The sequence below is a fragment of the Pipistrellus hanaki genome, assembly GCF_964339955.1.
Source record: "Pipistrellus hanaki genome assembly, chromosome: 4".
Classification (NCBI taxonomy): Eukaryota; Metazoa; Chordata; class Mammalia; order Chiroptera; family Vespertilionidae; genus Pipistrellus; species Pipistrellus hanaki.
Window position 1 is genome coordinate 72,798,425 of NC_140506.1, and position 26,856 is coordinate 72,825,280.

Here is a 26,856-nt window from a genome sequence, read left to right on the forward strand (position 1 = left end):
TTCCACAAAATGCCACTGCCTGGACAAGTCTATTTTGAAGAAGTGGCATTAGAAGAAGTTTAAGTTTAAAAAATTTGGCTCTCAAAAGAAATTTAAATCGTTGTACAGTTGATATTTGGCTCTGTTGACTAATGAGTTTGCTGACCACTGCTCTAGAGAATGGCAGGGTTTTATTCCATCTAGTTTTATACATTGCAATCAAAGGAGGGGACGTAGGTGGGTTACATGAAATCCATTGGTGATAGATTAGAGAGGTGGGAGAAAGCAAAGCGGAGGGGGGGGGGGGGCAATGGGATTGGATAAAAAGTAAAAGGATAGACACTTACTTAGGTAGATACATGATAGTCAACAGTCAACAATTAACTTGATAACAATGAAGAAATTTGTGGTATCTGTCCTTGACACCCAGGCACATTAAGTTATGCCCTAAGGCACATGTGTCAAACACAAGGCCCACGGGCCAAATCCAGCCCGCCAGGCCTTGCAATGTGGCCCACACCGCGCTGTCATCACTGCACTCCGCTGTCAGTTTATGACATTGTCAGTTTATGACTGTTCAGTAAACCATTCGGCCGCGATTTAGGCTGGATTTTAGATTTTGGCCCCTTCTCTGATTGAGTTCGACACCCCTACCCTAAGGGGTCTGGAAAAAGGGAAGTTACAAGTTTCCCAGGCATTTCAAGGATATGTTATCATAGATGCAAACAGACAGATCAGTGCAGTTAAGGTAGAAGTTGGTGAAGATGCCGCCCTACGGTGGGTAGTTACCCGTAACTGCTTTTAGTTAACGTTTGATTTCAGACCATCCTTTGTGGTGACTCTAGGTCTCTGAGTTTGAAAGACCGCCATGCAGGCCCTCCCTGAGCTTGTCAGGTCAGCATGCGGCCCACGATTTGAAGCAGCCTGTGGATTTGAAACCAGAGAAGCTGTGCCTCCAGCCTTTTTCCGGTGTCTGCCCCCAAAGAACATTTGTCAGGAGTCCTTTTCCAACGCCAGCTGCACCTCCTGCAGAGAGGAATGCCTGCCTCCCGTTTCTCCCAGGGCAGGCGAGGCTGTGAATACGAATGGGGGAGGCTGGGGATTCTCGTTTGAGAAAAAGCAGCTCTGCGCTCAGGGCCAACGTCACTTGGAAGCCGGTTTCCCTTTGCTCCAGAACAGGCTGGCTCTGGCTTACTCTCGGGGAACCCGGGGGCCTTTCTGGGGGGATACCTGTTCCACTTCCTTCATTCGCCCATCCGTGGGCAGACCCCAGCCTCATCTGGGCGTCCGCTCCGGATGAGCCTCAGGAGGCCAGCAGCTGGCTCTGAATCCGCCTTTGTCCGGGAAGCCGAGTGAGGAGGGGCCTAGCGGACCCCCTGCCCCCACTGGAATGTGGGCTCCTGGCGCCCCCAGCTCTCCCTCCTTTCCAGCCGCCTTTTCTCCGCTCACTTCCTGAGTCCCACTGATCCCACCACCAAACACACACACACACTCACACACACACTTACACACACACTCACACACACACTCACACACGCACACACACACTCGCACACACACTCACACACACACTCACATACACACACACACACGCACACTCACGCACACTCACACACACGCACACACACACGCACGCACACTCACACTTACACACACACTCTCACACACTCACACACGCACACTCACACACTCACGCACACACACACTCACACACACTCACATACACACACACACACACACACACGCACACTCACGCACACTCACACACACTCACGCACACACGCACGCACACTCACACTTACACACACACTCTCACACACTCACACACACACACACACACTCACACACATCACGCTTCCTGGAGGACCCCGCTGGGGCTGGTGCTCCCCGCGCTGGGCTGGGGGGCGGGGGGTGAAGGGGCCTTTTGTTATTCAAATCACATCCTCGCCGCACACCGGGCAGCGGGCTCCGGCCCTGAGAATCGGCCCATTGGTTCTCCCCGCCACCCCCCTCCCCCCCTCGGGGCTCCCCGCCACCCCCATCGGGGCTCCCCAGCTGGTTTCGGGATTTCCCCTGCTCCCGGGGGCTCGCCGCGAGGGTCTGCCCGCCCGGCAGCGCCTCCCCCGCCCCCGGTGCGCGCTGCGGCTCCGCGCCGCCCCCTCCCTTCCTCTCGCCCTCCCTCCCTCCCCTCCCCTCCCCTCCCTTCCTTTCTCCGGTCCAGCCCCGGTCCTGCCGCCGCCGCCGCCTGCCCCGGTCCCTGCCGGTGCCCGCCCTGCAGCATGGCACCCACGGGGCTGGATTAGCCGGGAGCAGCGTTTGGGGGAAGCGGGACCTCCAGGGGTGAGGGGTGCCCTGCAGCCTCAGTCATGGATGTGAGCAAGATGGTAAGTGAAGAATAGGGCTCTGCCCTGGAGCCTCTACCCCCCACCCCACCCCCAACTTCCCTCTCTCTTCCCCCCTCCCAGCCGGCTTCATCCATTGAAAGTTTCTGGATTGTTGATCCTGCCTGTTGGCCCCAACTCCAGGCGTTCTGGAGGAGGGAGCCGGCCAGGATTCTGGAGGCGGCCGGCGGGCAGGGATGGGGCTCCCTGTTTCCCGCCGCGCCGCCGCCAGAGCTGCCCGGAGAGCCCGCTGTGCTCCGGGGAGAGTCGGGGAGGGTTGTGGAGCTCCCCCTGCCCCCGCCCCCCCCAAATTGGGAAGCCATCTGAGGAGGGGGTGGGGGAGACGTGGCTGCGGGAAGGGAACTCCTTCTCTCTCCTTCCCTCTCCTCCAGAGCCCCTGCTTGCACACCTATTTGAGATTGATAGGAAGATTTTTGGACTGAGCCCGTGGGCAGGAGGGCACAGGTGTGTGGCCTGGGACAGCGGTGTGGAGGAGCTAAGGCGTTAGCCATGCTAGGAGATGAGTGGGCAGAAATGGAATCTTGTCATAGATGGGGATATCCTAGATCTACCACTTGTGGACGCCAGCTAACTGGGCCCGACGAATAGCAAACACCTTTGCCTCTTAAGCATCTGACTCCCCGGAGTGGGCCGATCCCCCACTTCAGGGCAACCCTCCACCCCCTGGAACACGGTGGGAGCTGAATACACTGTTGGTTGGGGATCAGTGGTCTGGGGGTAGCAGGGTGTGATTTAAGGGACTTTGAAGGAGGGAGGTCTCTGGAACCACTTGTAGTGTGGGGCAGGGATTTTCAGGGGTCCCAGTTGGCTGCTACTCAGAATGGAGATTTAAAGGTGCACTTGAGATCACTACCACCCCGACATTGGCTGTAGACCAGGGTAACACCCCCACCGCCAACCTTGCAAACTTTGAGGGCTTCTCAGGCCAGAGAGGTACCTATGATGGGCTGTGCTTCAGGGGAAAGGAGCTGGGTCTGGGGGAGGGGGTCTGGGTCTGCCTGTACCTGAGGGATAGGAAGGTACTGGAATATGAGTTCCTCTTGTACAGAATTGGGCTAGTTTTCCAAGAGTGCCCTTTGAAGCAAATATCTCTATGGAAAGGGCAGGTAGGTTCCTGGCCCTGCCAGGCCTTTGGGATTCTGTCTTGGGTGGGGAATGGGAGGAAGGGGAGCAAATGATAGGTTACAGTCATTTTTCCCCCCATGGCTGGAGACCAGTCTCAAGCTGACTGAGTGCCACCCCTGGGCTTGGAGTGAGGGGCTTTGGCTCCATCTTCCTATGAGGATGCGTATGTTCACGTTTGGACAATGCCAAGAGGCTGGACCACCATTCCCTATGTGTGAACCATGAAAGCTCACTTGCTTTGGGTGACTATTAGAAATACTTTCTTTGGGTGATTGTTAGAACTACCCCTCAGAAAAAAATACTCTGTGCAGCTGTGGGGGTGGGGAGGTGGAAAGCTGCCCAGCAGCCATTTCCTAGAGGTGTCTTAGCAAGACCAAAGCGCCACCTATTCGGGCTATAGGGGGAGGCACGGAGGACCTGCAGCCCTAGTCCAGTGGCTGCCAAAAAGTTTTCAATGCAGACCCTAATCAGCAGGCCACAGCGCCAGGGGCTGTGTAGGTCTGAGGAGGGACTGGGCTGCAGACTTCAAATGGAGGGCCAGGCCCTAGGCTGGCTCTTCAAGGCTGGGTGGTGCTGGCTCTGCTGGGAGCAGCAAGGGGCATCACCTGTTGGGAGAGTCACAGGAAGAGGAACGAGCAGGGCCCATTGGGTAAAGCTGAGGACCTCTGGGCTGGCACAGGTTTGAGATTAGGAAATGTTGAGATCAGTGGTTGGGGCCCAACCAGCAAGGCCTTGAAAACCAGCCAAGGTGTTCCAACTTTGGCCGCAGGTACTGGGTAAATCCTGGAGAATTCTGGGCACAGGAGAGGCACATGCATTGCCTCTTTTAGCTTGGGGTCCGACAAAAGTGATATTGGATGCTCATTAATTATTGAGCAGCTAAATGCCCAGCTCAGAGACGATTGTCCTCGGCTCTTTGTAAAGAGCACAGGCCCAGGACTGTGCGGCGAGGAGAACATTACCCGCCCCGGGGACTTGGCGCCTGCTCCCCAATTCCTGCAGAAGGCCCACGTTACTGTTTGTTCTGACCAGGAAAGCCCATCTCCCGTGTGAAGTCCTCACTGTGGGGGCCCTTGGCTCCAGGGTCCACCTCAAATCCAGCGTTTTCACCGTATATTTGGCAGAGCCCAGAGTCAGCCTTGAGGGTTTCTTTACTTTTTGCTGAATGAGAAACATAAATTATAGTTCACCCAACTCCCTGCATGCTTTTGAGCAAGATTCTTAACCTCTTAGCCTCATCTGTAAAGTGAGAACAGGCAATACCTCATTCTATCGATTCATAGGTCTTGCTCTTCCCCCCCCCTTTTCTTCTTTTTTTAATAAATTGAAGGTTTGTGGCAAGTCTATTGATACTTTTCAAACAGGCTTGGAAAATGGAAAATATTTTTTAGCAATAAAGTATTTTTAAGTTAAAGTATGTGCATTTTTTTTTTTTTTTTACTACACTTGATCTTAGTCAAAAGGCCAAGAAGTGATTGTACATTTTTTTTTTTAGACATAATGCTATTGCACACTAGGTAGACTACAGTATAAACATAACTTTTATATGCACTGGGAAGCAAAAACATCTGTGCAGTTCACTTTGTGATTCACTTTATTGTGGTCACTTGGAACCAAATCCTCACTCTCTCCAAGGTATGCCTGTGCCTGCCTGGAGCATTCTCACGAAGGCTGGGAAGAACTATAAGGCATGGGACCTGGCCTAGCAAGTCCTCCTTACATGGTGGCTATGATGATGGTGGTCTTCAAAGTCTTATCTAAGATGACTCTGATCCCTGCCCCCCCTCAGGCACGCACACCCATTATGTTCTTGATTGGCTGAGTGTAGGGTGTGTTTCAGTTGCCTGCTCCGGGGACCAATCCTCCCATGTCTATTTTCTGAATGAAGGTACCAATGACTGGGGAGAGTGGGTTCGCCAGCTGCTGTGACTGATGAATTTTTTATGGCATCAGGTAGGAGAACTGGTCTAACCTGGCACCTGGGGGGCTAAAGTGCGGGTGCCTTTTGGGGGTTGGTGATGGAGTCTGTGCCTTTACTGAACACAGAGAATGCAGAGCCCTAATTTGGGGAGCAGAGTCAACACCGTCAGTTCTTACAAAAGAACATCTAGATCATATAATTTATATTTGCATAGTGCTAAGCCGTTTATAAAGCATTTTCACATCTGTTCATGTTTATGACAGTCCTGTGAGGAAGGCAGGGCAGGAACTGTAAGCCACGTTTTACAGATAAGAAAACTGAGGTTCAGCAAAGTGAAACCCCGGATTCCATAAGAGGTGGAACGAAGATCTTATACCCAGTTCTCCTGATCACCAAAATGTACGCTATGATGACAAGTAAATAAAGGGTATGGAAAAAGATTCAGTGTCCAGATTCTAGGCTGGACATAAGCTAATCTAGAAAGATGAGCTGGGTGGTAGCCTTTGGTCTCTGGGTCCCCTAGAGCCATGGCCGGCAAACTCATTAGTCAACAGAGCCAAATATCAACAGCACAACGATTGAAATTTCTTTTGAGAGCCACATTTTTTAAACTTCTTCTAACAGCACTTCTTCAAAATAGACTCGCCCAAGAGCCACATTCAAGGGGCCAAAGAGCCGCATGTAGCTTGCGAGCCGCGGTTTGCTGACCACTGCCCTAGAGCAGTGTTTCCCAAACTTTTCATGATGAGAATCACCTGGTGGAGTTGTTAAAAAACAGATTCCTGAATCCCAACTAAGAAGTGCTAAACTAGAATTTTTGGGGACATATAGGTAAAATTGTATACTTAACTAGTGCTTTGAGCAATTTTACCTATATGTTCCCAAAATATACAATTTTACCTATATGTTCCCAAAAATTCTAGTTTAGCACTTCTTAGTTGGGATTCAGGAATCTGTTTTTTAACAACTCCACCAGGTGATTCTCATCATGAGAGAAGTTTGGGAAACACTGCCCAAGAGGATAAGATCTAGGGGAGAAGGATTAGCACCTGTCTCCGGGTGGACCATGGATCTCCTCAGTCACCTATGACTTTTTAAAACTTGGGGTTTCTTCATGAATCTCTGCTGCCCCTCAAATCTGAGTCACCTGAACCCTCGGATCCTCTAGCTTACACAGCAGGAAGGCGGGAAGAGTGGAGAAAAGGTGTTTCAGATGTTCTGAGTAAAAACAACAATGGTGGCCAGGAAAAAGATTCAGGTCAGTCCTCTGTCGCTGCTGGTGCGCATGTGTATTTGTTTGCTGGGTTGAGTGGGACGTGGGAGAAGGAAACACCAAGCTGGGGAGATAGCTCCCAGGGTAGGATGATGCCCTGGACTCTCCTCACGGTCCACATTGGCTAATAGCTGTGGGAAGGAGGTTGTCCTCCCACTTAGGGTCTGGACACGGATGGCATGAGTGACACCAGAGCACGGTTTTCAGCTCTGGGTTACAAAATCAGTCTAGTGTGTTGTAGCCAGCATTTGAAAGAGAAAAATAGATCAGAAAACATCCTATTGTATTCTGTGTAAAGAGGTGAGCATCAATTCCTGAACCTGATTTTGGTTGTATACTCACATAGACACAGGTAAGGATTGGCCTAATAAAATGTGGTTAGAGTTAAAAAAAAAAAAAAAAAAAAGGTTTGGGGTCTCTGACCTAGACCATTCCCCGAAGAGGGCAAGGAGGGTGTCTGCCTCCTGAGAAGACTGGAAGGCCGATTGCTCTGACTCACTGAGGGCTGTCGGGAGGAGGAAACTCTGCATCTACTCACATGTCTCTGGGAAGTGCGAATTGTTTTCTAGATGTGGCATGTTTTGTCTGGCCAGGACTTATCCATAGTAGGGCCATCCTATGGGAAAACCAACTCCCTGGAAAGAGAGAGAGAGAGACTCTCTCTCTGGTCACTGGTGCTGCTCAGGGACTTGGAGGAGCATGGCCTCTGACTCCTTGCCAACCTGGAGACTGGCTCCGCGCTCAGGCTTTGCGAACAGCCCTCAGAGACCTGTGGGTTCGTGGCTGAGGTCCAGTATGGCCGGCCTCATGTGAAGGGCAGCTCATTTGAACACTGGGGAGCGGTTCCAGAGAAACAAGTTGACGTATCCTGGCTTTTTACATCACTCACCACAGTTTCCAAAACTCAGAGCATCACGATGAGCCGCCTTCTCCATCTAGCCTGGAGTAAGGTCAGAAATTACAGATGACGACGTGGGCCTCAGCCAAGTGCCAGTGGGGAAGGGAATCTGTACGTTGCCTCCTTTAAAAATGCTTAGAAAGGTTTTGATTTACCATATAACTGCTATCACTTATTGTCACCGACCACTATGATTTTATCCCAGTGATTATAACCAAGATGAGATGTTCAGTTCAATCAGGCACATTGAATATCCACTTTTTGCCCAGGTATGGTGTTGGGGATCTAGAGCTGCGGATGGCCGAGCTATCCTTGGGAAGACTTAGAGTCAAGGTTTCCTCCAGATGCATTGAGTGAGATGACACAGAGACATTTGTATTTGACAGAACACTCTCACCTGGATTATTTTCCCCTTCAACACAGCCTTGAGAAGCAAGAATTAGTGCCCTCAGAGGCAAGTCCAAGTGATCCTGCTAGTCAGGGTCTAAGTTCAGAGACTAAGGTAGGTGTTAGGATATTCCAGCACACAGATGACCCTTCCTTCCTGCTGATTTCCCCCCTAAGCTTCTCCTCCCCTCCCCAACACACACACACACACACACACACACACACACACACACACCACACACGGCTGGGTGACTTTCTTGAAGAGCATGTCCAGGGGCTGTTTCCGTTCCACCTTTGTCTCCTTTCTTGCCTGAGAGTTCCCAGTCCAAAGCCAGACAGTCATGTGACCTGGCAGCTGTCCCTGAGCCAGAGAATTCCAGCATTTGTCATGCTGTCTGGGGCCCAAAGAAGTGAAAGATATAGATCTTCTAAGAAAAAAGAGATTCCTGTCTCCTTTAGGTTCCCTGCTGTCCTAATGTGTCTTTGATCTGGAGGTGGTTCCAGTGGTTGGGACTAGAGGGGAGGAGACTGTACATGTGAGCGGGAGCCACCTGGAGGCCACAGCATCCTCCATGCCCATGGAGGGTCAGGGAGCATCTTCTGTGTCCAGAGACCGCTAGATGCTGACCAGGGGCTTTGGAGTCACCTAGGCCAGAGGCTAAATCCTGATGCCACCACTTGCTCCTCTAGGACTGTGGACAGTTAGTTGACCTCACTATCTCCGGCTTCCTCATTTCTCAGAGGGATTGGTGTCTACAGACGTGGGAGGGATTGAGATGGCCTATTTAAAGTTCTTGGCACTTGGGAGGGACTTACTAAGCCACTGCTACAATTAGTAATATTTTTACTCGCTCATTTAGGCAACAAATAAAATTTTAAAACTTCAGATAATGGGGTAGAATGTGCCTTCTTTCAGAATGACCCTTCTGCTGGGTGAACTCAGTCGGTTAGGGCAATCAGACAAGTTATAAGTAATTATAGTACATATGGTAAGATGCACAGAGTACATCTGAGGGGTGTGCTAGTGTGGGGAAGGGTGAGATGAATGACCTGGCACTAGAGAAAGGGCCTCGCTGAGAAAGCTGGAGATGGGGAGGGGCGTCCCGCCAGGGGGTAAGGAAAGGAAGGGCATTCCAGGCAGAGGGAATCAGACATGCAAAGCACACGCTCATGAGTCCACCCGTGTGCTCAGGAACTCCCTGTGGTTTACGCTAGGTGAGTAGGTGCAGTCCCTGCCTCCGAGGAACTAACAGAGTAGCCAGGATAAGGGATCCTAGTCTTTTTATGCCTCCGTACGTCCTGAAGAGGTGTTTAAGCTGTGTTTTGATAAAGAGGAGCAGTGATTTTATTGATGAAAACACCTGACACATAGTAGGTGCTCAATGAATGGTTGAAGTGATGAAAGACAACATGCCAGTAGAGTGCTGTGTGCAGGCAGATGCATGTTGAGTAGGTTTGTTAGGAGCAGGGCCAGAGGAATGAGAGGAGAGATGAGTGGGAGCAGGTGTGAGGCCCAAGTTAAAAATAATCAGCAGGTGACCAGCAGAACCAGTAATCGAGGCCACCCCCACTGGACAGTCAGGCTTGGGTGTACTATTCTGGCCAACGGGCTTGCACCTTCTTCTGGTCCCAGAATAAGGGTGGGAGCTGCAAACCGTGGATTGGGGCAAAGGTTTTTTTTGTTTTGTTTTGTTTTTTAATTAACATTTTTTAAAACTTTCTACTGTGACCTCTCTTGGGTGCACTCAGTTCAGCCTCATTTTCTGGGACCTGAAATAGCCTCTTTCTGGAGTTCTCTCAGGCTGGATTTCTTGGAAAGAAGTCTTACCAAATCATTGCCTCCCGAGCCCCACCAGCTCAGAGGTCAGAATCAGCAATCTTGACCAGGGTTGTGGAGATCATGCTTTTTGTCTATACACATGTTTTTTATTATCTCCCGAGTCAGCAAACACTGAGGCCCTATGCCAGGCACCGAGAATATCAAAGGAAATTGTGTCATCTGAAGACTTCCACCTTCAGGAGGTGGAAGAAATGATACAGTGTGGTAAGCGCCATATTAGAGATTTAAGGAAAGTCCTATAGAAACTCAGGTAGGAATAATTAATTCTGCCAAGAGGTAGAGGAGGTGGATTGGGGAAGGTGACCTTGCAGGCCGTTCATTCATTCATTTATTCGGAAAGTATTAATGGAGTACCCTTCATGCACCAGGTGCTGTTTAAAGCACTTAGGTGAATCAAACAAATCCTTGTTTTATGGAGCTGCCCGTGTGTGTGTGTGTGTGTGTGTGTGTGTGTGTGTGTGTAAGGATACTTGGATAGGAATTATTAAAGTGCCCTGGCCAGGTAGCTCGGTTGCAGTGTCCTCTCATACACCATGTGTGTTCAATTTCTGGTCAGGGCACATACCTAGGTTGTGGGTTCAATCCCCAGTCAGGGCATGTTGCAGGAAGCAACCAATCCATGTTTCTCTCTCCGTCTCTCTCTTTCTGTCTCTCTCCCTCCCTCTCTCCTTCCCTCCCTCCCTTCTTTCTCTTCTCTCTCTCTCTCTGTCTTTTTTTTTGTGTGTGTGTGTGACCTGGGTATGGCTGAGAGGGCCTCCTAAAGTGTTTCTCTCTCTCTCTTTCTCTCTCTCCCTCTCTCTCCTTCTCTCCTCCCCCCTCCCCCACTTCTCTCCCCCTCTCTCCCTCCTTCCCTCCTTCTAAGATTAAAAGAAAAAAGAATAGGGGGAAAAAGAGAATTGTTAAGGGGATAGGCCTGTCCTTCCTAGCTGGTATCCTTGACCACCAGCGGACCCTGGGACCCCCATTCCTGGTCTATTACTGGCTTATGTTCTGGCTGAAACTACCCTGGCTCATTGCTGAGAGTTGTCTGAATCTGGACCTCTGGGAACCTGCCTTGTGACCCAGCTGCCCTATGCTATCTTTCTGCAGAGCATTCAACTTTGGGTGTAATGCAAGCTTATCACTTCCTCTCAGATTTCATAGAAGTTGGAGGAAAGATGCTGCCTCTTATTTCCAATGACTCTCCATTAAAGGAGCTGAGTGCCAACTGAGCAGTTCTCTGGGCGTGGTCCTGGGGGGACTTGGTGTCATCAACACTTTAGAAGGCCCTCTCAGCCATATCCAGGTCACCTCAGCCAGAATGAGGGTGGGACAACAGAGAACTTTTGTTCATGGAGTATGCAGAATTAGGCTTAATCCAATTATCAGAAAAGTGTGATTCCTTCTCTCATGTTCCAGGTGAAGAGACTGAGGCTCAGAGAGGTCAACAGCTGGCAGAACTCACCACTTTAAATGCTGGGCTCTTCTTATGGCAGCTTTTGGCAGCATTGGGCTTCTCCGCTCCTGCGGGGAGACAGCCAGGAGTGCTCTGGCCTCTGATGCTGTAGCTCAGGGAGACTGGGCCTCCTGCACTTGGGTTATAACTAAATATCTCGTAGCTGTGGTGATTGGCAGCTGTGATGAGGAAACAGGTAATCCCATGCTATTTTTCCCCCAGAAAATATGAAAAATTGTAAAGAAATAAAGATCAGGCATATTCTCACCATCCCAAACTACCGCTAACTATTTGGTATAGATCCTTATGGACTTTTCTGTTGGGTTGAACGGCGGGTGCTGTTTTTATAAGTCAAAAATGAATACATTATTCTCATTTGATTCAACCAAATACAAGCATACATACATAGACAAATACACACATATTTAAACAAAATATAGCCGTACCAAATTATAGTTTATAGATGTCTATTTTAGCTTCTACTGTGCCGTAGGTCTAGAAACAGTGGTGAATGGGCTGCATTCTGGGGTTCACATTCTATCTCCACCACTTACCTGGGCAAGTTCCTGAAGCTCCCCCTGTGGGTTTTCTCCCTTGTATAGTGGGGGAGTCACCATACTCTCTACTTAGGATTGTTGTGGGGTACAGGAGTTAGTATGTATGTCAAGTGCAAAGACCCATGCCTAGCCCATGGCCAGCATTCAGTAACTGTTAAGCAATTAACTACCATATATCCAAGTGAGTTGAAATGTATCATTTCATTGCAATCACACCCTATCAATAGACTTTAGCTGTATCTATTTTCTTTTAAATATGTTTTTATTGATTTTTTTAGAGAGAGTGGAAGAGAGAGGGATAAAGATGGAAGCATGGAGGAAAGAGAAAACCATCTGCAGGGCCTCCACTGGGGATCAAGCCCACAACCCCGTCATGTGCCCAACCGGGAATCAAACCGGGGACCTCTTGGTTCCTGGGTCGATGCTCAACCACCAAGCCATACCAGCCAGGCTGTGTCCATTTTCCACTGTTGAAGTGATGTCCTTGTATACACATCTAAGAGCATCTACCCATTCACTGCTTTGTCCCCTGGCCAAGTAGCTCGGTTAGTTAGAGTGTTGTCCTGATGCGCCAAGTTTGTGGGTTCTATCCCCAGACAGGGCACATTCAAGAATCCACCAGTGAATGCATAAATAAGTGGAACAACAAATCAATGTCTCTCTCTCTCTCAAAATTAATCAAATTTTAAAAAAGGATTCTTTTTATTGGTGTGTTTTGAGAGGAGCGGTGCATGATGCAAGGGGGAGGTTGCTTGGATGGTTCTCTCTTCTGTCGATCAAAACTGTAAACTGGGCTCTCTGGTTCCTGCCTCCTTTTTGCCTTTTCACATTCCAGCAGCACGAACAGCTGGCCAGTCCCCACATTGTGCGCTGGCCCCACTTCTGTCCTTTGGTGAGGTCCCTCCATGCCCTTTCTCCAAGCCAGCTCATCGAGTTGGATGCCTTGCCTCCAGGGAAGGGTAGCCATACATGACCCTTCAGCCTTGGTTAGATGCCTGTGTCCAGGCTCCCTGCACCCTGTGCCCACCAGTGCCTCTCCTCTCACTGTCAGTGTTCACCGTGTCACCATCTTTTCCCCCCTCTAGACTGTCCTCCTTAAAACCAGGACTTCAGTCTTGCTTCCCTATGAGTTGACTTGGCGATGCGCTTGACACTTACAATACTCAATATGTGTTTGGTGGGTGCATTTAGTGAGTGAATAAAATCATGGCTGGCTAATTAATGGCAGGACTTACATAAATGGAGATGGATTGAGGAGGGTGATTAATCTGGGTTATAAGGGTGGAATGAAGCCACAGTGTGGGTGAACTCTTGGACATGTCTGATGTGACTGGAGCTGTGCTTTAGAAACAGAGATCTGGCCACGTGTAGCCAATGAGCTGGTAGCCCAGGGACCAGGGAAATATCAGGCCTGGACGATCAGTGGGGGTTCATTCTGCCTGGGGCACTTTGGGTGACTCTGTGCACACCCCAACACTTCTCCTGAATCTCATGGCTCTTCCGCTAAGGAAGGGCTCTTCTTCACCCCCGAGAAGCGGAAGTGAGAGTTCCTGGCTGCTCTGCTTTCTGAGGAAGTCCATCACAGCCATGCAGCTGATGATGAAATCCACCTCTGGAATTAGCAACCACCCTTCTCTCACCGTAGAAAACTGCTAGGCATATCCTTCTTCGCTCGTTATTACTTCCTGTGCCTGGAGCTGGAAGTATCCATCAGAGCTCCCGCCTGCCAGCTGGGGCATTCCTTGGCCTCCTGAGTGTGACCAGACCTTGCACCACTCATCCGCTCTCTTCTCTTGGACCCTGATCTGGGATCAGTGAGGCCTGTGCTTTTGTTGTGTGTTAATAAGGACTTCAGTGGCTGGACCCCGGGCTTGATGTTGGCCTGAGTGTGTTCTCTCAGTGGAAGTGAGCCTGGAAGGATAAATGAGACTGATGGGCCTGAACCTGGAGTGAGATCTTGGTTGAAATCCTGGCTCTGCTGCTTACTAGCTGAGTCACCTAGCTAGACAGGCATCCCAACTAGGTGGGCGAGTCACTTAACCCTTCCAAGTCTGTTTCCCCCTCTTGTCAGCGGGTTAGCAACTCCCAGCGTTACTGCAAGGGTTAAATGAAATAATGTGTGCAAATGAATCTGGGATCTGTTACAGTCCAGGAGAAGTCAATTGAATTAGAGAATGAGAGCCTGGGCACAGCGAGGTGGAGACTATTCAGTCTGTTTTAGATAAGGAAATTGAGCCCCAAAAAGAAGGGGGATGGTGGGGTGGGGATGGCGGTGGGGAAGGAAGTTGAGAGAAGAACCGAGAGGGAGTCTGGATATTTTGCCTAATACTTCCTCTGCTTCCCCCAACACACACACACACACACACACACACACACACACACACACAGCTCTTGCCAAGCTCCTGGGCCTGTCTTCCCAGAGGAAGCACCATCCGTTCCAGCGCTCCTTCCTGAAAAGCCTCATTGAAGAAGGACACCAAAGTGACCAAGTGTATCTGAGTATTGATTCCATCGAGACCCAATCAGTTGTAAAGCTGGAAAGGCAATGAGAAGAGAAGGGCTGGTGTGAGGAAAAGGGAAAGGGATGAGGAGAATTGTCCTGGAGGAGGAGGCAGCGGGCTGGCTTCATTTCTGTCTTCAGGTTGCCGTGGGATGGGCCTTAGCGCTGCTCCCTGGCAGGCCTGTGCATCCCCCCGTCTGTGCAGCCCTAGCCGATACTTTGTGCTTCCTCCTCCCTGTCCTCACTCTCAGCCCATGACCTTTCCCTGTGAAATGAGATGAGACGCAACCCTGAGAAAGCTCGCACACCCGCCTGCACCTGGGTCCACACTCGGTGACCTGGCCTGTTATTCCAGCAGGGTGGCCTCCTCCTGTTGTGCACTAGATCCCTTCCCCATTCCAGCAATTCTCCTTCCTCTCCCCACACATAGTTACACACAAGTTACAATTTTTCCTTGTTTTAAAATTTAAAAAACCTGGACCTCGCCTCCTGCTTTCCCTGCCTCCTTACTGCCTTGTTGCCTCCAGGGCCCCTCCTTCCCTTTCTCTCATGAATCCCCCAGCAGGCCCTCCCCCTTCTCTACCAGAAAGCTCTGGTAAAGGTCACCTTGACGTTCAGTCTGACGATCAGTTTCCAGCTCTCGTCCTGCTTGATCTGTTGGCAGCATGTAACGCAATCGATCACTTCGAGGTGAAATTCATTTCTTCATGTGCCACACTCTCCTGGTTTCCTCCTGCCTCGAGGGCTGTTTCTTTCCTGTTTCCACTGCTCCTTATTTCTCTTTCGTGGATGCTGGGTGTCCTTGGGCTGCTTCCATATTCCCATCCGCACTTACTCCTTGGTGAACTTACCCTTCTTCAACCCCATCTCTATATCCTGGTGGCTGCCACACTGCTCGGTCCAGCTCAAACCTTCCTTCGAATTCCAAGCTTGCATACCCCGCTGCTCTTCCATGGCTCCATTTGGATATCTCCCAGGCATCGCACATTGGACATGTCTGAAAACAAGCTCCTGTCTGCCCCGCCCCGCACCTACTCCTTCCATGGTTCTCTCCGCCTCGTTAATGGCAACTCAGTCCCTCTCATTGCTCTGGCACATGACCATGCTGTCATCATTGACTCTTCCCTCACACTCCAAATCCCTATCGGCAGCAAGTCCTGTGAGCTCTACCTACAGAATATACCCACCACATCTTGGCACCCCCATGGCGACTAGCCTGAGCTACCAGCATCTCTGGCCTGAATTAATGCAGCAGCATTTTATTGTCTCCCTGCTTCCACACCAGTCCCTGCAGTCTCTTCTCAGCACAGCTGCCAGAGGGACCCTCTTTAAAAAATGAGTCAGGTTGTGTCACCCCTTTGCTCTAAATCTTCTGGTGGTTCCTGTCTCACTCATAATGAAGACTGGCCTTACAGTGGGCCACAAACCCTCTGTGATCCGGCTCCTCTCATCTCAGACCTCCGGGCCCCAGCCACACTTAGGATCTAGCTGTTCCTGTCCCTGCCAGGTGGACTATTCCTGGAACTCCCGTCTGCCAGCTTGCTTCCTCCTCACTTTCAAACGTGTTCCTTTGTTACCTTCCCCGGTGAGCCTGGATTGGGTTATACCGCCAGCTCAGTAAGCCTCAGCCCCATCGTGGGCCTTATTTGTCTTCCATAGCACCTATTGCCATCTTACCAACTGTCCATATAGGGCTGGGCTTTAGTTAGGTTTACAGTCCTGAGTATGCAAAACACAGTTTGTTATTAATTATTGTGTTATTTTCCATATGAAAATATTTTGCCCCACCCTGTATTTTACTCATGTGTTTACTTACTCTCTCCCCCTAGAATAAAAGATCCATGGTGCTAGAGGCATTGTTTTTTGTTTACAGCTCTATTCTTTTTATTTTTTTATTTTATTGATATTTTACAGAGAGGAAGGGAGAGAGATAGAGAGCTAGAAACGTCGATGAGAGAGAAACATTGACCAGCTGCCTCTTGCACACCCCCTACCGGGGGTGTGCCCGCAACCAATGTACATGCCCTTGACCGGAATCGAACCTGGGACCTTTCAGTCCGCAGACCGATGCTCTACCACTGAGCCAAACCGGTTTCGGCTACAGCTCTATTCTTAGAGTAGTGTCCAGCACATGATAGGTCTTCAACAAATACATGTTGAATGAATAAATGACTATGAAAAGAACTCAAAGCAGTTTTTCCCAAGTTTAGGGAAGACCAAAACAGATCTGAGTGGCCCTTAATGGTTTGGCTCAGTGGATACAGCATCGCCCTGCCGACTGAAGGGTCCTGAGTTTGATTTTGGTCAAGGGCACATGCCCCGGTTGTGGGCTCAATCCCCAGTAGGAGGCATGCAGGAAGCAGCCAATCAATGATTCTCTCTCATCATTGATGTTTCTCTCTCTCCCTCTCCCTTCCTCTCTAATATATATATTAGAGGCCTGATGCACGAAACTCGTGCAAGGGGCTTGACCCTCGCAGCCCCAGCTGCTTTGGCTGGCCCCTGGCCCTCGCAGTCCCAGCTTCGTCCAGAAGCTCATCTGGACGGTCGTTCTGCTGTTCCATCTAATTAGCATATTAGCTCTTTATTGTATATGAATCAATTAAACATGGAAATAGGTGACAGGGAGCAGGGCTGGGTATCTTTAGATGACCATCTATTTATATTGGACCAGTTCTATAGTTAGCCAGGAGGAGAACTGTTTTTCTGAGCTGGTATAACAGATGTGGTTTTGTATAAACCCACACTTCTATAAACGGAATCCCATTTTAAATGTACTAGTGGAGGTTGCTATTTAAAGGAATATGGTGCCAAATTCTTTTATAAAATGAGTAGCAATCTCCTAATTTGGCCTAAGTGCCAACTCATACCACTTCACCCCAAGTTTATATTTATTTACTGATAGCAAGGTCTGCTGGTCCAAGCTGAGAAAATCTCTTCACTTTCCATTTATCTACTGTTTTATTCCATTTCTCTCATTCGTTCCCCTCCATTCCTGCTTTTCCTATAGCTGAGTTTTTTTCTTAGTCTCTGACGTAGAGTGTTCTGTAACACTGCCAGATTCAGAGTGCAGTGAGCAGTGGCTCCTTTCCAGACCAAATGAATCCAATCTGGGGGTGGGCACAGGAATCCGTTAGGAGTGTGTGAATGCTACTGCGGTACAGGGTTAGGTGCTCAGGTGATATTCGTGCATAACCCGGTCTGAGAACCACTGGCCAAAGACGCAACCATGTCCTATTCACCCTTCCCACATCCGAGCCCACACTTGGAGAACTGATGAGACTGGTCGAGCATCCTTTGGGGCTTTGCAGGTGGCTGATGTGAATGTGACCACAGACGGATACAGAGCTGGATGATTTGTCTGGGGGTTTGAGTTCTGGGCTCAGGTTCCTCTCTGAGTGACATCACCCACCCTGCTGATTTCTTAAATGAGAGCAAGATCCTGTGGCCACTACCTCAGGAGTCTGTTCAGGTGCTCTCCACAGTGTGCCGGTAATGAACTTGGGCTTCCCTGTCCTATCACACAATTTGTTTTCCTTCAAACTGTAATGGGCCCCTCAAGAGAACACAACTGCGATTAAGGATTCAGTGGAACGCATGCAAGTAACTAAGACCAGATCCTGCTTCTTGACAGCAATAGAAGGCTGACTATGGTTAGAGGTTGTTTGGCCTGCGGTCGGGTCTCACTTAGGTACCCACTCTAGATTTTCTGAAAAACATTCTCCTTTTTGGTTCTCACTGGACGGAAAAATTGTATGTAGCATCTGCTAGTGGGGCCGGTTGGACATTTTAGGAGGCACAGAGAAACCTGCCTTTAAGACAGCCAATGTGTGGAGGTCAGGGAAGAGGTCTGGGAAACAAGTTGGTTTTGGCTGAGAGTCCAGGTGGAGCCATCTAAATAGAAGGATGTAGAATGTATGCCCGACCGAGAAAGGAAGGCCCCAGCCTCTGTGTGTCTGACTACGCTGAGCCCACTTGTTTAAAGTGTGCCCTGCCCCCCTCACAAGGTTTTCTCAGCATCAGGAAGACAGTACCTATGAAAGCTCTTCGAAGATTGCGAAGGGCTAACCAAAACGAGAAATGCTGTTGTCCTTATTATTCAAATCTGGTATTTACACATTTGTATGAGCCCAACTGTATTTTTGGGAATGTTTACATTACAGAACTATCCGCTAGAGTCAAATAAGATATCTTCACAGAGCCACCCACCCCCTTGTGTAAAAAGGGATGCTATCTATAAACTGCATTCCATGAAAATGGGATCACAGTTGTGTGAAGACCACCATCTGCAGCGAGAAGAGCAGCTGAAGCGTTGGGAGGGGTGGCGCTGAAGCTATATTGGAGAGTTTGGAATGCACAGGGTCAGGAGCCACTAGATTTCTCTGCTGGGAGAACTCATGAGGAAAGTTATTCTTGCTGCTTTATTTGGGGTCAGTTGTGGAGACGAGAGATAAAGGGCCAGTTACATATAGTAATAGGGGTGTAAGATGAGGGTATTTGCTGTACAAATAGAACAAAAAGAGATCTGAAGGATGTTTGGGAGGGAGGAGTGGCAGGCCTTGGTGTTATGTGGATATGACAAGTGCCTCCTGATTCATTCGTTTGACAGGTGGAGACACTCTCAGGGGCAGGGCTCTGGGAGAGGCACAGAGCTGAGAATGGGTGTTTCCTGTGCCTAGGGACCACCAGTCTTTCAGTCAGGCAGAGAAGAGACAAAACACTTCATCTCTCAAATCCGGGAGGTGGAGAGGGGTGAGGACATGGTAGAGGGAGGAGAGGAAGTGAAGCAATGCTGGTATTGCGGGCAAAGACAGCACGGGGCTTCACTCTTGGAGGCCAGCTGTGTATCTGATAGGCAAGGACATTTCGAAAGGCCTGACTTTCTAGGCAGGATGACTTGCCACAAAGCAACCCTAAAGACTTCTCAGTGCAAGACCTGTGAACTTGGCATTGCATTTCCGGTTCCTAGGGAAGCAGAACTGAGCTTTCCTCTGTGAAAAGAGAAGCAGAACTGTAGGGGAGGGGGTTCCTTTCTGAAGCCATGGCCCCCTGCAGCTGGGAGAGAAGGGAGAGGGGCTGGCCTCTTCCTTTCCCTGAGAAGATACCCGGTGTCTAAGTATCTCTGGGCCTAAGCACCCATAGGCCCTTCTGAAGGCCTCCTTGGGCCCCTGAGGGATGCCATAAAGGTTCTCATGTGGGAAGAGGCAGCCCGGATGCGGAGAAAAGGAGTGGCTGCTCAGGTCAGTGGGTGACATGGGCATGGGAGTTTTGGTGGAGACAAAAGCCCAGGGATTATTGTGTTCTCTGCCTAAGGATGTGACAGGATGACCTGGCTAAAGGGGTCTCTCTTAGGCAGCTGTAATGATAATTGAGGGCAGTGAGACAGCCATGGAGATGGTAGAGAGACTAAGCTTATTGGCTTCTGCAGGTCAGGAGGGATCGCGATGAGGTCCGCCTTTCTGTAATCAGTTGCCCCTGTGCCAAATGATCTGATCCAGTGTCTGCAGTAAAAGTCCTGGCGAGCTTTGGGGGTATGGAGCTGGTGGGGGGAAGGGATGTGTCTTCCACATAGTGACAGAGAAAACTAGCGAGAGGGGTGCATGACAGCATGGGAGTGAAGTTGACCTCAGAAGGCCTCCCAGAGGCTGGAAAGTGTGTGGAGGACCGTTTCGGGAAGGAGACTGCTCACGCGGCTCCCCCACTTGGTCCGCACAGAATAAAAAGAGCCTCAGGACTGGGAGTGAGGGGGCAGGAGGCAGAGAGGTCTTGTTGAAAAGTAGGGAGAACGCTTTTCTAGGGATTGAAGAGCATCCTGGGTCATTTTCAGAGACGGAAAGATATTTGTCTCTGGCAAAAGAGACAGCCCTCTGCTCCCAATCTGGAAAGATCCTGTGCCCGTCTGTACTCCTTGTCCGTCTGACCCTGTCTGGGGAAGGAGAACCAGCATGGAGCTGCGATTCTAAGTGGGGACACCGGTGGGGGGTCCTGGAGGGAAGGAGAGAGATGTGGAGCTGACCATGGCCCTAGGATAGGGGTGTCGAACTCAATCAGAGAAGGGGCCAAATTCTAAAATCCAGCCTAAATCGCGGGCCGAATGGTTTACTGAACAGTCATAAACTGACAATGTCATAAACTGACAGCAGAGTGCAGTGATGACAGCGCGGTGCGGGCCACATTGCAAGGCCTGGCGGGCTGGATTTGGCCCTCGGGCCTTGTGTTTGACACATGTGCCCTAGGAGCTCCACCCTGAGCCCCAGGCCTGGGCGGGAAGGGACGTCCATTCAGTCTAGACTGTCTCCCACTCCTCCCTTCTCTCTTGCCCCGCCCCGCACAGCCTTTGCCTCCACCATCATTCCCCTGGAGCAGCTCTTGCCCACGTCACCAATGACGTCCTTGCCGTATGCAGTGGGTAATTGTCAGTCCTCACCTCTCCTGCTCCCTCAGCAGGAATTTACATAGTTGACAGCTCCTTCCAAACTGAAACACTTTCTCCCCTGAGAGAAGTAACCCGCACATTCTCCTCCTAACACAGGACCGGACACTTTGCCGATTGCAGAAGTGACTGACATTTTTTTAAATCTCAGTTTTCTTACTCCATCTTCTCTACCGGATTATCAGACTGCAGAATAGTGCCATTCTTTTTGCTAAACCCTTTGAAATATGTGTGAACCAGGCCGTTTGGTTAAGAACCACTATCCAGAAGCCAGAGAATGGTTGATGGCTTTGGGGTGAGAGGAAAGGGGAAGATGTGATCCTGATTTCAGTAGTCCCCAGCTTATGAAGGAGAAAGTACACACAAAATACGAATAATAGAATACCGTACCATAGGCTGGTATTTATTTCTCACACTTGTGAGGGCTGAGAAGTCCCAAGATCAAGGAGCTGGCCAATTCAGATTCCCACTGAGGGCTGATGGGGGGAGGGGGGATAAGAAAGCAAGCCCCCCCCCTTTCTATAAGGGCCCTAATGTTGTCATGAGGGCCCCGTCATTACCTCATCTAATCCTAAACCTAACCCTCCCCAAAGCCCCACCTCCAAATACCATCATGTTGGGGATGGGACTTCAACATACGAGTTGGGGACACACAGTTTAGTCCATGACAAATGCCTTTTATGAAAACATGTAAATGAGTCATGGTATTTAATTATATGGAGCCTACTAAGTATAAAAAAGTATAGGAAAGAATAGCTGGATGTCATCAGTTAGTGTAGCTTACACTTAAACATCGGTAAGATTTTCAGTTGGAAAGAGAAAGAAATGAGACTTGAGGAAAGACAGGACCGGCAGGAGGGCGGGACAGACAAGGTATTAGGTGCTGATGAGGAAGTCTGCGTGGAGAGGACTGAGCAGAGCAGGCAGGCCCTTCTTCCTTCCTGTCCATGGGTGCCAGGCCCAGGTGTGAGCACTGGGGAACAGCAGGGACCGTGCTCCCTGCCCTCACAGAGCTCACTGTCCAGGGGGAGACCAGCGAATGAACACACAAGGGAATTCCAGGTTGCGATAAGGGCCTCTGCAGGAAGTAGCCAGGTGGTTGTGAGCTGTGATAAAGAGCACTGGGCCCGGGCGGAGGGATTAGAGACAGCCTAGGGGGTGGTATTTGAACAGCTTGAAGAAGGAGGAGAGAATGGGGGGGGAAACTATTCCAGGCCAAAGGAGCATCAGAGAGGGAAAGAATAAAGCGTATTTGCAGAACAGAGGCAGCCAGTGTGGTTGGGCATAAGGGGTAGGAGGGAGAATGGGAGTTGATGCCTGTGCAGGGACGGCCTCGCGGGATGCAGGCTTCTTTCCACGGGTGGTGGCGGGCTCTGAGCAGGGGGTGTGGCCTCACGAGTGGCTTATAAAGCTCATGCTGACTTGTGGGCGGAGAGCCGCTGGGGGCAGGCCAGTCCATGTGGGAGGCTGTTTCCCTGGTCCGGTGGGGACATAGTAGTGGTTTGGACTTGAGAGGAGGCAGAGGAGAGGAGTAGAAGCAGAGGGGCTTTGGGGCGGAAAGGTCTGCTTTACCGAGGAGTTGGATGGGAGCACGGAGGCAAAGGCAGCAGTCAAGGAAGACTTGTAGGGAGAGTGGGAGAGGAATACTTGGGTAGGTGGGCGTGCTGGCCGAAGTTAAGCTTTCAAGCCATGGGCCTGGTTGCGATCACTAAGGCGTGAATATAAATAGATAGAGATCTGGGGCCCAGCCTCACGGGGTAGCAGGTGAGGCAGTGATGGTGTTGACTAGGGTGTTGGACCACTGACAGCTCGGTTGGGGACAGGGACCTGGGTTTGAATCCTGACTTTACCTGCTGCTGCCTGTGCTACTTTGGGCAACTTGACTCAGAGAATTGGGGGTCAGTCCCTGCCCTCCTGGGCCACGGGGTAGATCAGAAGCAAATGCCTGAGTGCAGTGGCTTGGAGGAGGCAGAGGCTGTGCTGCTGCTGTTACCACTAATCCGTTTACAACAACTACACCTGATTTCTGATCAAGAGATATTATTGGGGGGGCGGGGGGTGTTAAGAGATCAACCAAAGGACTTGTATACACACATATAAACTCATGGACATAGACAGTGGGGGTGGGGGGCAATGAGAACATGTGCTGGGAGGTAGGAATGGCTGGGGAGAGGTCAATGGGGGCGGGGGGGAAAGGAGACATATAATACTTTTAAATTTTATATTTATTTATTTATTTATTTATTTATTTATTTATTTATTTTTAAGAGAGAGATACTAGCCTCTAAGTATTACAGCCAGGACCAGAGAAGTCTCACTCAATGCGGAAGGCACCCTGGCTATTCTTTCCCTGAGATTCACGTGACCTCGACTGGCTTCGGAGCTCTCTCAGCCTCACCCAGGCGTGGGGTCCCAGCTGTGAAATTAAGTTTGTCCCCACCTTTACTGTGATATGCCACAGCAGCCTTTTGTACTCTTCTCTCCTGGAATCTCACCCTCCCCTCCCTCACTGACATTCTTGTTCCTCCCCAGACAGAGCTGATGGCCCAAGGCTCCCTTCCTGCCCTCTCTCAGGATTAGGTACTTGGGGGGTGTGTGTGTGTATGTGTGTGTGTGTGTGTGTGTGTGTGTGAATGATTCTTTCAACCCTTCGTTGGCTGAGCTCGGCTCATGGACTCTGGAAGCCTTTGGGGGGATGCAGGCCGGGGAGGGAGAAGGAGCCTAGACTACATGGCAGGAATTAAAGGGGGCCACCTCCCTTACCTGTTTACCTCAAGCTCCCAAACCGGAGGCGGTGAGGAATGCTGTAAGCGCTCCGCCCGTGGGGGCAGTTATCACCACAGCCGGGCGTTGGTGGCGGCCACCATGCCTTTGCCGAGAAAAGCCTCCTTCGCCCCTGCTCTCTTCACTTCTCTCTGCCTCCCTCCTACCTTACTTTCCCCTTTCCCCTCTGCCCTTTCTGGTGTCAGGTACTCCTTTGCATGGTCTGGGCCATGAGCCTTTCCGTCCCTTGCTTTAAAACCTGTCACCCCCACCTGGGCACCTCCTTTATGCCTGCCCCTGGCATGGAACCTTTGCCCATGGGACCTTTCCGAGCCAGCTCGGCCTTGGCAGCCCGAGTGCGGGGCCCCTGCCAGGAGCTGTGTGTGTGACCTGACCGTGCCCAGCTGGACCCCACAGGCCACGCCCAGCCTCTGCTCCCCAAAGAAGCAAGGCCCATGGGTTTTCCATCAGCTGCAGCCTGGCAGAGGGTACGGGGTGGGGGCGGGGGCCTGGGAGAAAGCCGCCCTTCCTGTGGTGCCTGCTGATAATTGGCCCTCCGGAACCCGCTCGGGACGCGGGGCCAGCTGGGTCAGGAAGTGGCGCACAATGCGGCTCTTTCAGGGGGCGCTCTGCACGGCCGCGGGGCCCCGTGACCCCAGGGACATCTGGAACACAGGCTGTTCTCAGAGGATGTTCCCTAACCTCGACCGGAGGTGAGGGCTGAGCCCTGAGCCCCCCACCCTCTGCCCTGGCAGGGCCCCCGGCCGATGCCCAGCTCAGAACCCAATTCTTTCTTTCAGAGCAGCCTGGGGAGGGGGGGAAAGGAAGCAGACTTTCTCAGGAGACCATGAATCGCGTACCTGGTGGCCTATAGAGGGGGAGCAGGTCGTCATTAGTGGTTTATTGAGACTGTTAGCCCTGCCTTAGCCACTGTGGGCCCTTGAGGGATCTTTGCCCTGGGGTTTTTAATCTGGGTGGGGAGGTAAGATAATATAACATACTAAGTGTGGATCTCATGAAGAGAAATAGGAATTTAAAAAAAGAAGAAGAAGGCCGGGACCGGTTTGGCTCAGTGGATAGAGCGTCGGTCTGTGGACTGAAAGGTCCCAGGTTCGATTCCGGGCAAGGGCATGTACCTGGTTGCGGGCACATCCCCAGTAGGGGGTGTGCAAGAGGCAGCTGATCGATGATTCTCTCTCATCGATGTTTCTAACTCTCTATCCCTCTCTCTTCCTCTCTGTGAATAAATCAATAAAATATATATTTAAAAAAAAAAAAAAAAAAAGAAGAAGAAGAAACGGAGAAGTTATTGGTCAGAGTGGCTCGGTAAGTCCGAAGGAAGGTAAAATTTGGTCTGTGCCGGGAAGACTGGGAAGGGTTTGGGATGAAGAAGAACGTGGAGGAGTGTGTCACACAGGGTGGAATGCCAGGCACCAAGGATAACGTAAGAATAGGAAACTTGCCATCGCTGAGAACTTTGGCGCTGGAAACACCCCTGTATCTGACGTTCCGAGGGCCCCGGCAGGCCCATAGCTTGCTTTCACCAGCCCAGGATGCTGAGACTCAGGCCTGCCTCGGAGCCCAGAAAGCCTTGCCATAGAAACCGTGGGCAGTGGGCCTCCGGTCTCGGGCTGGACTGCCTCTCCGGAGCTCCCCGGGGAAGTAGTGGCTGGAGGACTTCAGGCACGTTGGCTGCCATACGTGGGTGCTCCTGTGAGCCTGCCAGAGCTGCGAGAGAAAGATCTGGGGCAGTCCTGACAAGGGCAGGCAAGACTTGAAGGTGTCTTATAGTTGTTCCATAGTGCAGTGCTAGGCTAGGCCAGTGGTCGGCAAACCGTGGCTCCCGAGCCCACATGTGGCTCTTTGTCCCCTTGAGTGTGGCTCTTCCACAAAATACCACGGCCTGGGCAAGTCTATTTTGAAGAAGTGTTAGAAGGAGTTTAAGTTTAAAAAATTTGGCTCTCGAAAGAAATGTCAGTCGTTGTACTGTTGATATTTGGCTCTGTTGACGAATGAGTTTGCCGACCACCGGGCTAGGCTCTTGCCAGTGTGCTAACCTCGTGCGGGGGACTGTGACTCTGAGTGTCCGCCTGGAAAGTTGTCCCACACTTTCTTCCATCAGGGCACTAAGCAGCAACTCCTGAAACTCAGGAGGACGAAGGGGCATTTACATTAGGACCCTCCCCTGCTCAAGAGCCTTCTGTGGCTCCCTAGTATCTATCAGCTCACAATTTCCCATCCTGATATCCACAGCCCTCCATCATCTGAGGGCCCTTACAGAGTCTAAATACTGGAGGGGACCCAGACGTCTAATCTAGCCAGAGCCAATCAGTCTGTTTCGCAATAACCCTGAGGAGAGGTGGCCTCCCTTCTGCCGGTGTGTGTCTAATAATGGGAAGTCTGTCTTTCATGAGATGCTTTAGGTTTCTCCAGAAATAGCCTGCCTGTAGCTGTTCCCATGGGCCTAGGATTGCTCCTCTGGAGTTATTCCTCTCCCACGTGACCACCCTTCAGAATACTGATTATCCTCTACGTTTTCCTCGGGTCCCACATCCATCCCAGTTCAGGGCGCTCTGTTTTTAGAGGTGGTCTAGTTTGTCAGTTCCCCTCTGTGAAGCCTAAACCTGCCTTGTATGTTTAACTTCTACATGTGAACTGCTCTGCATAGTGAATTGGGCGCGTCCCCTCATTCTGAACCCTGTGTCGTCCTTTTCATGCATCCGTCTCTGACTTGCATTCAGACCAGCCATTCCAAGATATTGCTTCTGTCAAGCTGACAGCCAAACCAAACACCGAAATTGTTCTCACCACTGCTGCTCTGGGGCATTTCCCCCTGAGCCGGTGAGGTTAGATGTCACTATAGGAAACTTCCTTTATACCTACTGGATTGCGTCTTGGGAGGTTTAACCCGTTTTCCCAATGTATGGACATCGTTGGGATTCTGGTCCTGTTTGTGGTATGGGGGACCGTGTCTCATGTGGGGGTCCTGAGCCAGGGCTTGAGCAATTGGCCACCTGGTTGGGGGAGTGGCCGTGGGCAATTTGTTTTGCTTCTCTAAGCCTGCCTAGCAGCAATGCTAAGTAGCATTAGTTAAGATGCAGCTAACGAGCAGTAATGCTCACCTGCTTATAGGATGCAGGTATGGCTTTAATGAGATAATTCATACAAAATGCTTATTAGCACAGGGCCTGGTTGGTAAGCATGCATTCGCTGCATAATCTTGATAGTTAGAACCATTGCTACTGGCTAGTTCACTTCCTCATTCTTTTTAAAATGGCCATGTCTCACCCCAAATCCTCCTGGCCTCATTGTCTCCTCAGCCTGAGTTACCTGCTTCTATTCC

The 26,856-nt window shown here is 50.6% G+C and overlaps 1 protein-coding gene across 2 annotated transcripts in view; it reads left to right on the plus strand.

The window, feature by feature from the left end:
- HIP1 (huntingtin interacting protein 1) overlaps window positions 1-26,856 on the plus strand; it is a 139,238-nt gene that overhangs the window by 59,275 nt on the left and 53,107 nt on the right. The window contains exon 1 of one of the 2 annotated variants that reach the window (XM_084881509.1): window positions 2,179-2,363. The exons of the other annotated variant lie outside the window; for it this stretch is intronic. Within the exon in view, the coding sequence (XP_084737635.1) occupies window positions 2,346-2,363 (18 nt within the window). The 5' untranslated portion in view covers window positions 2,179-2,345. Of the gene's footprint in view, window positions 1-2,178; window positions 2,364-26,856 lie in introns of those variants that run through there. 2 annotated transcript variants of the gene reach the window in all.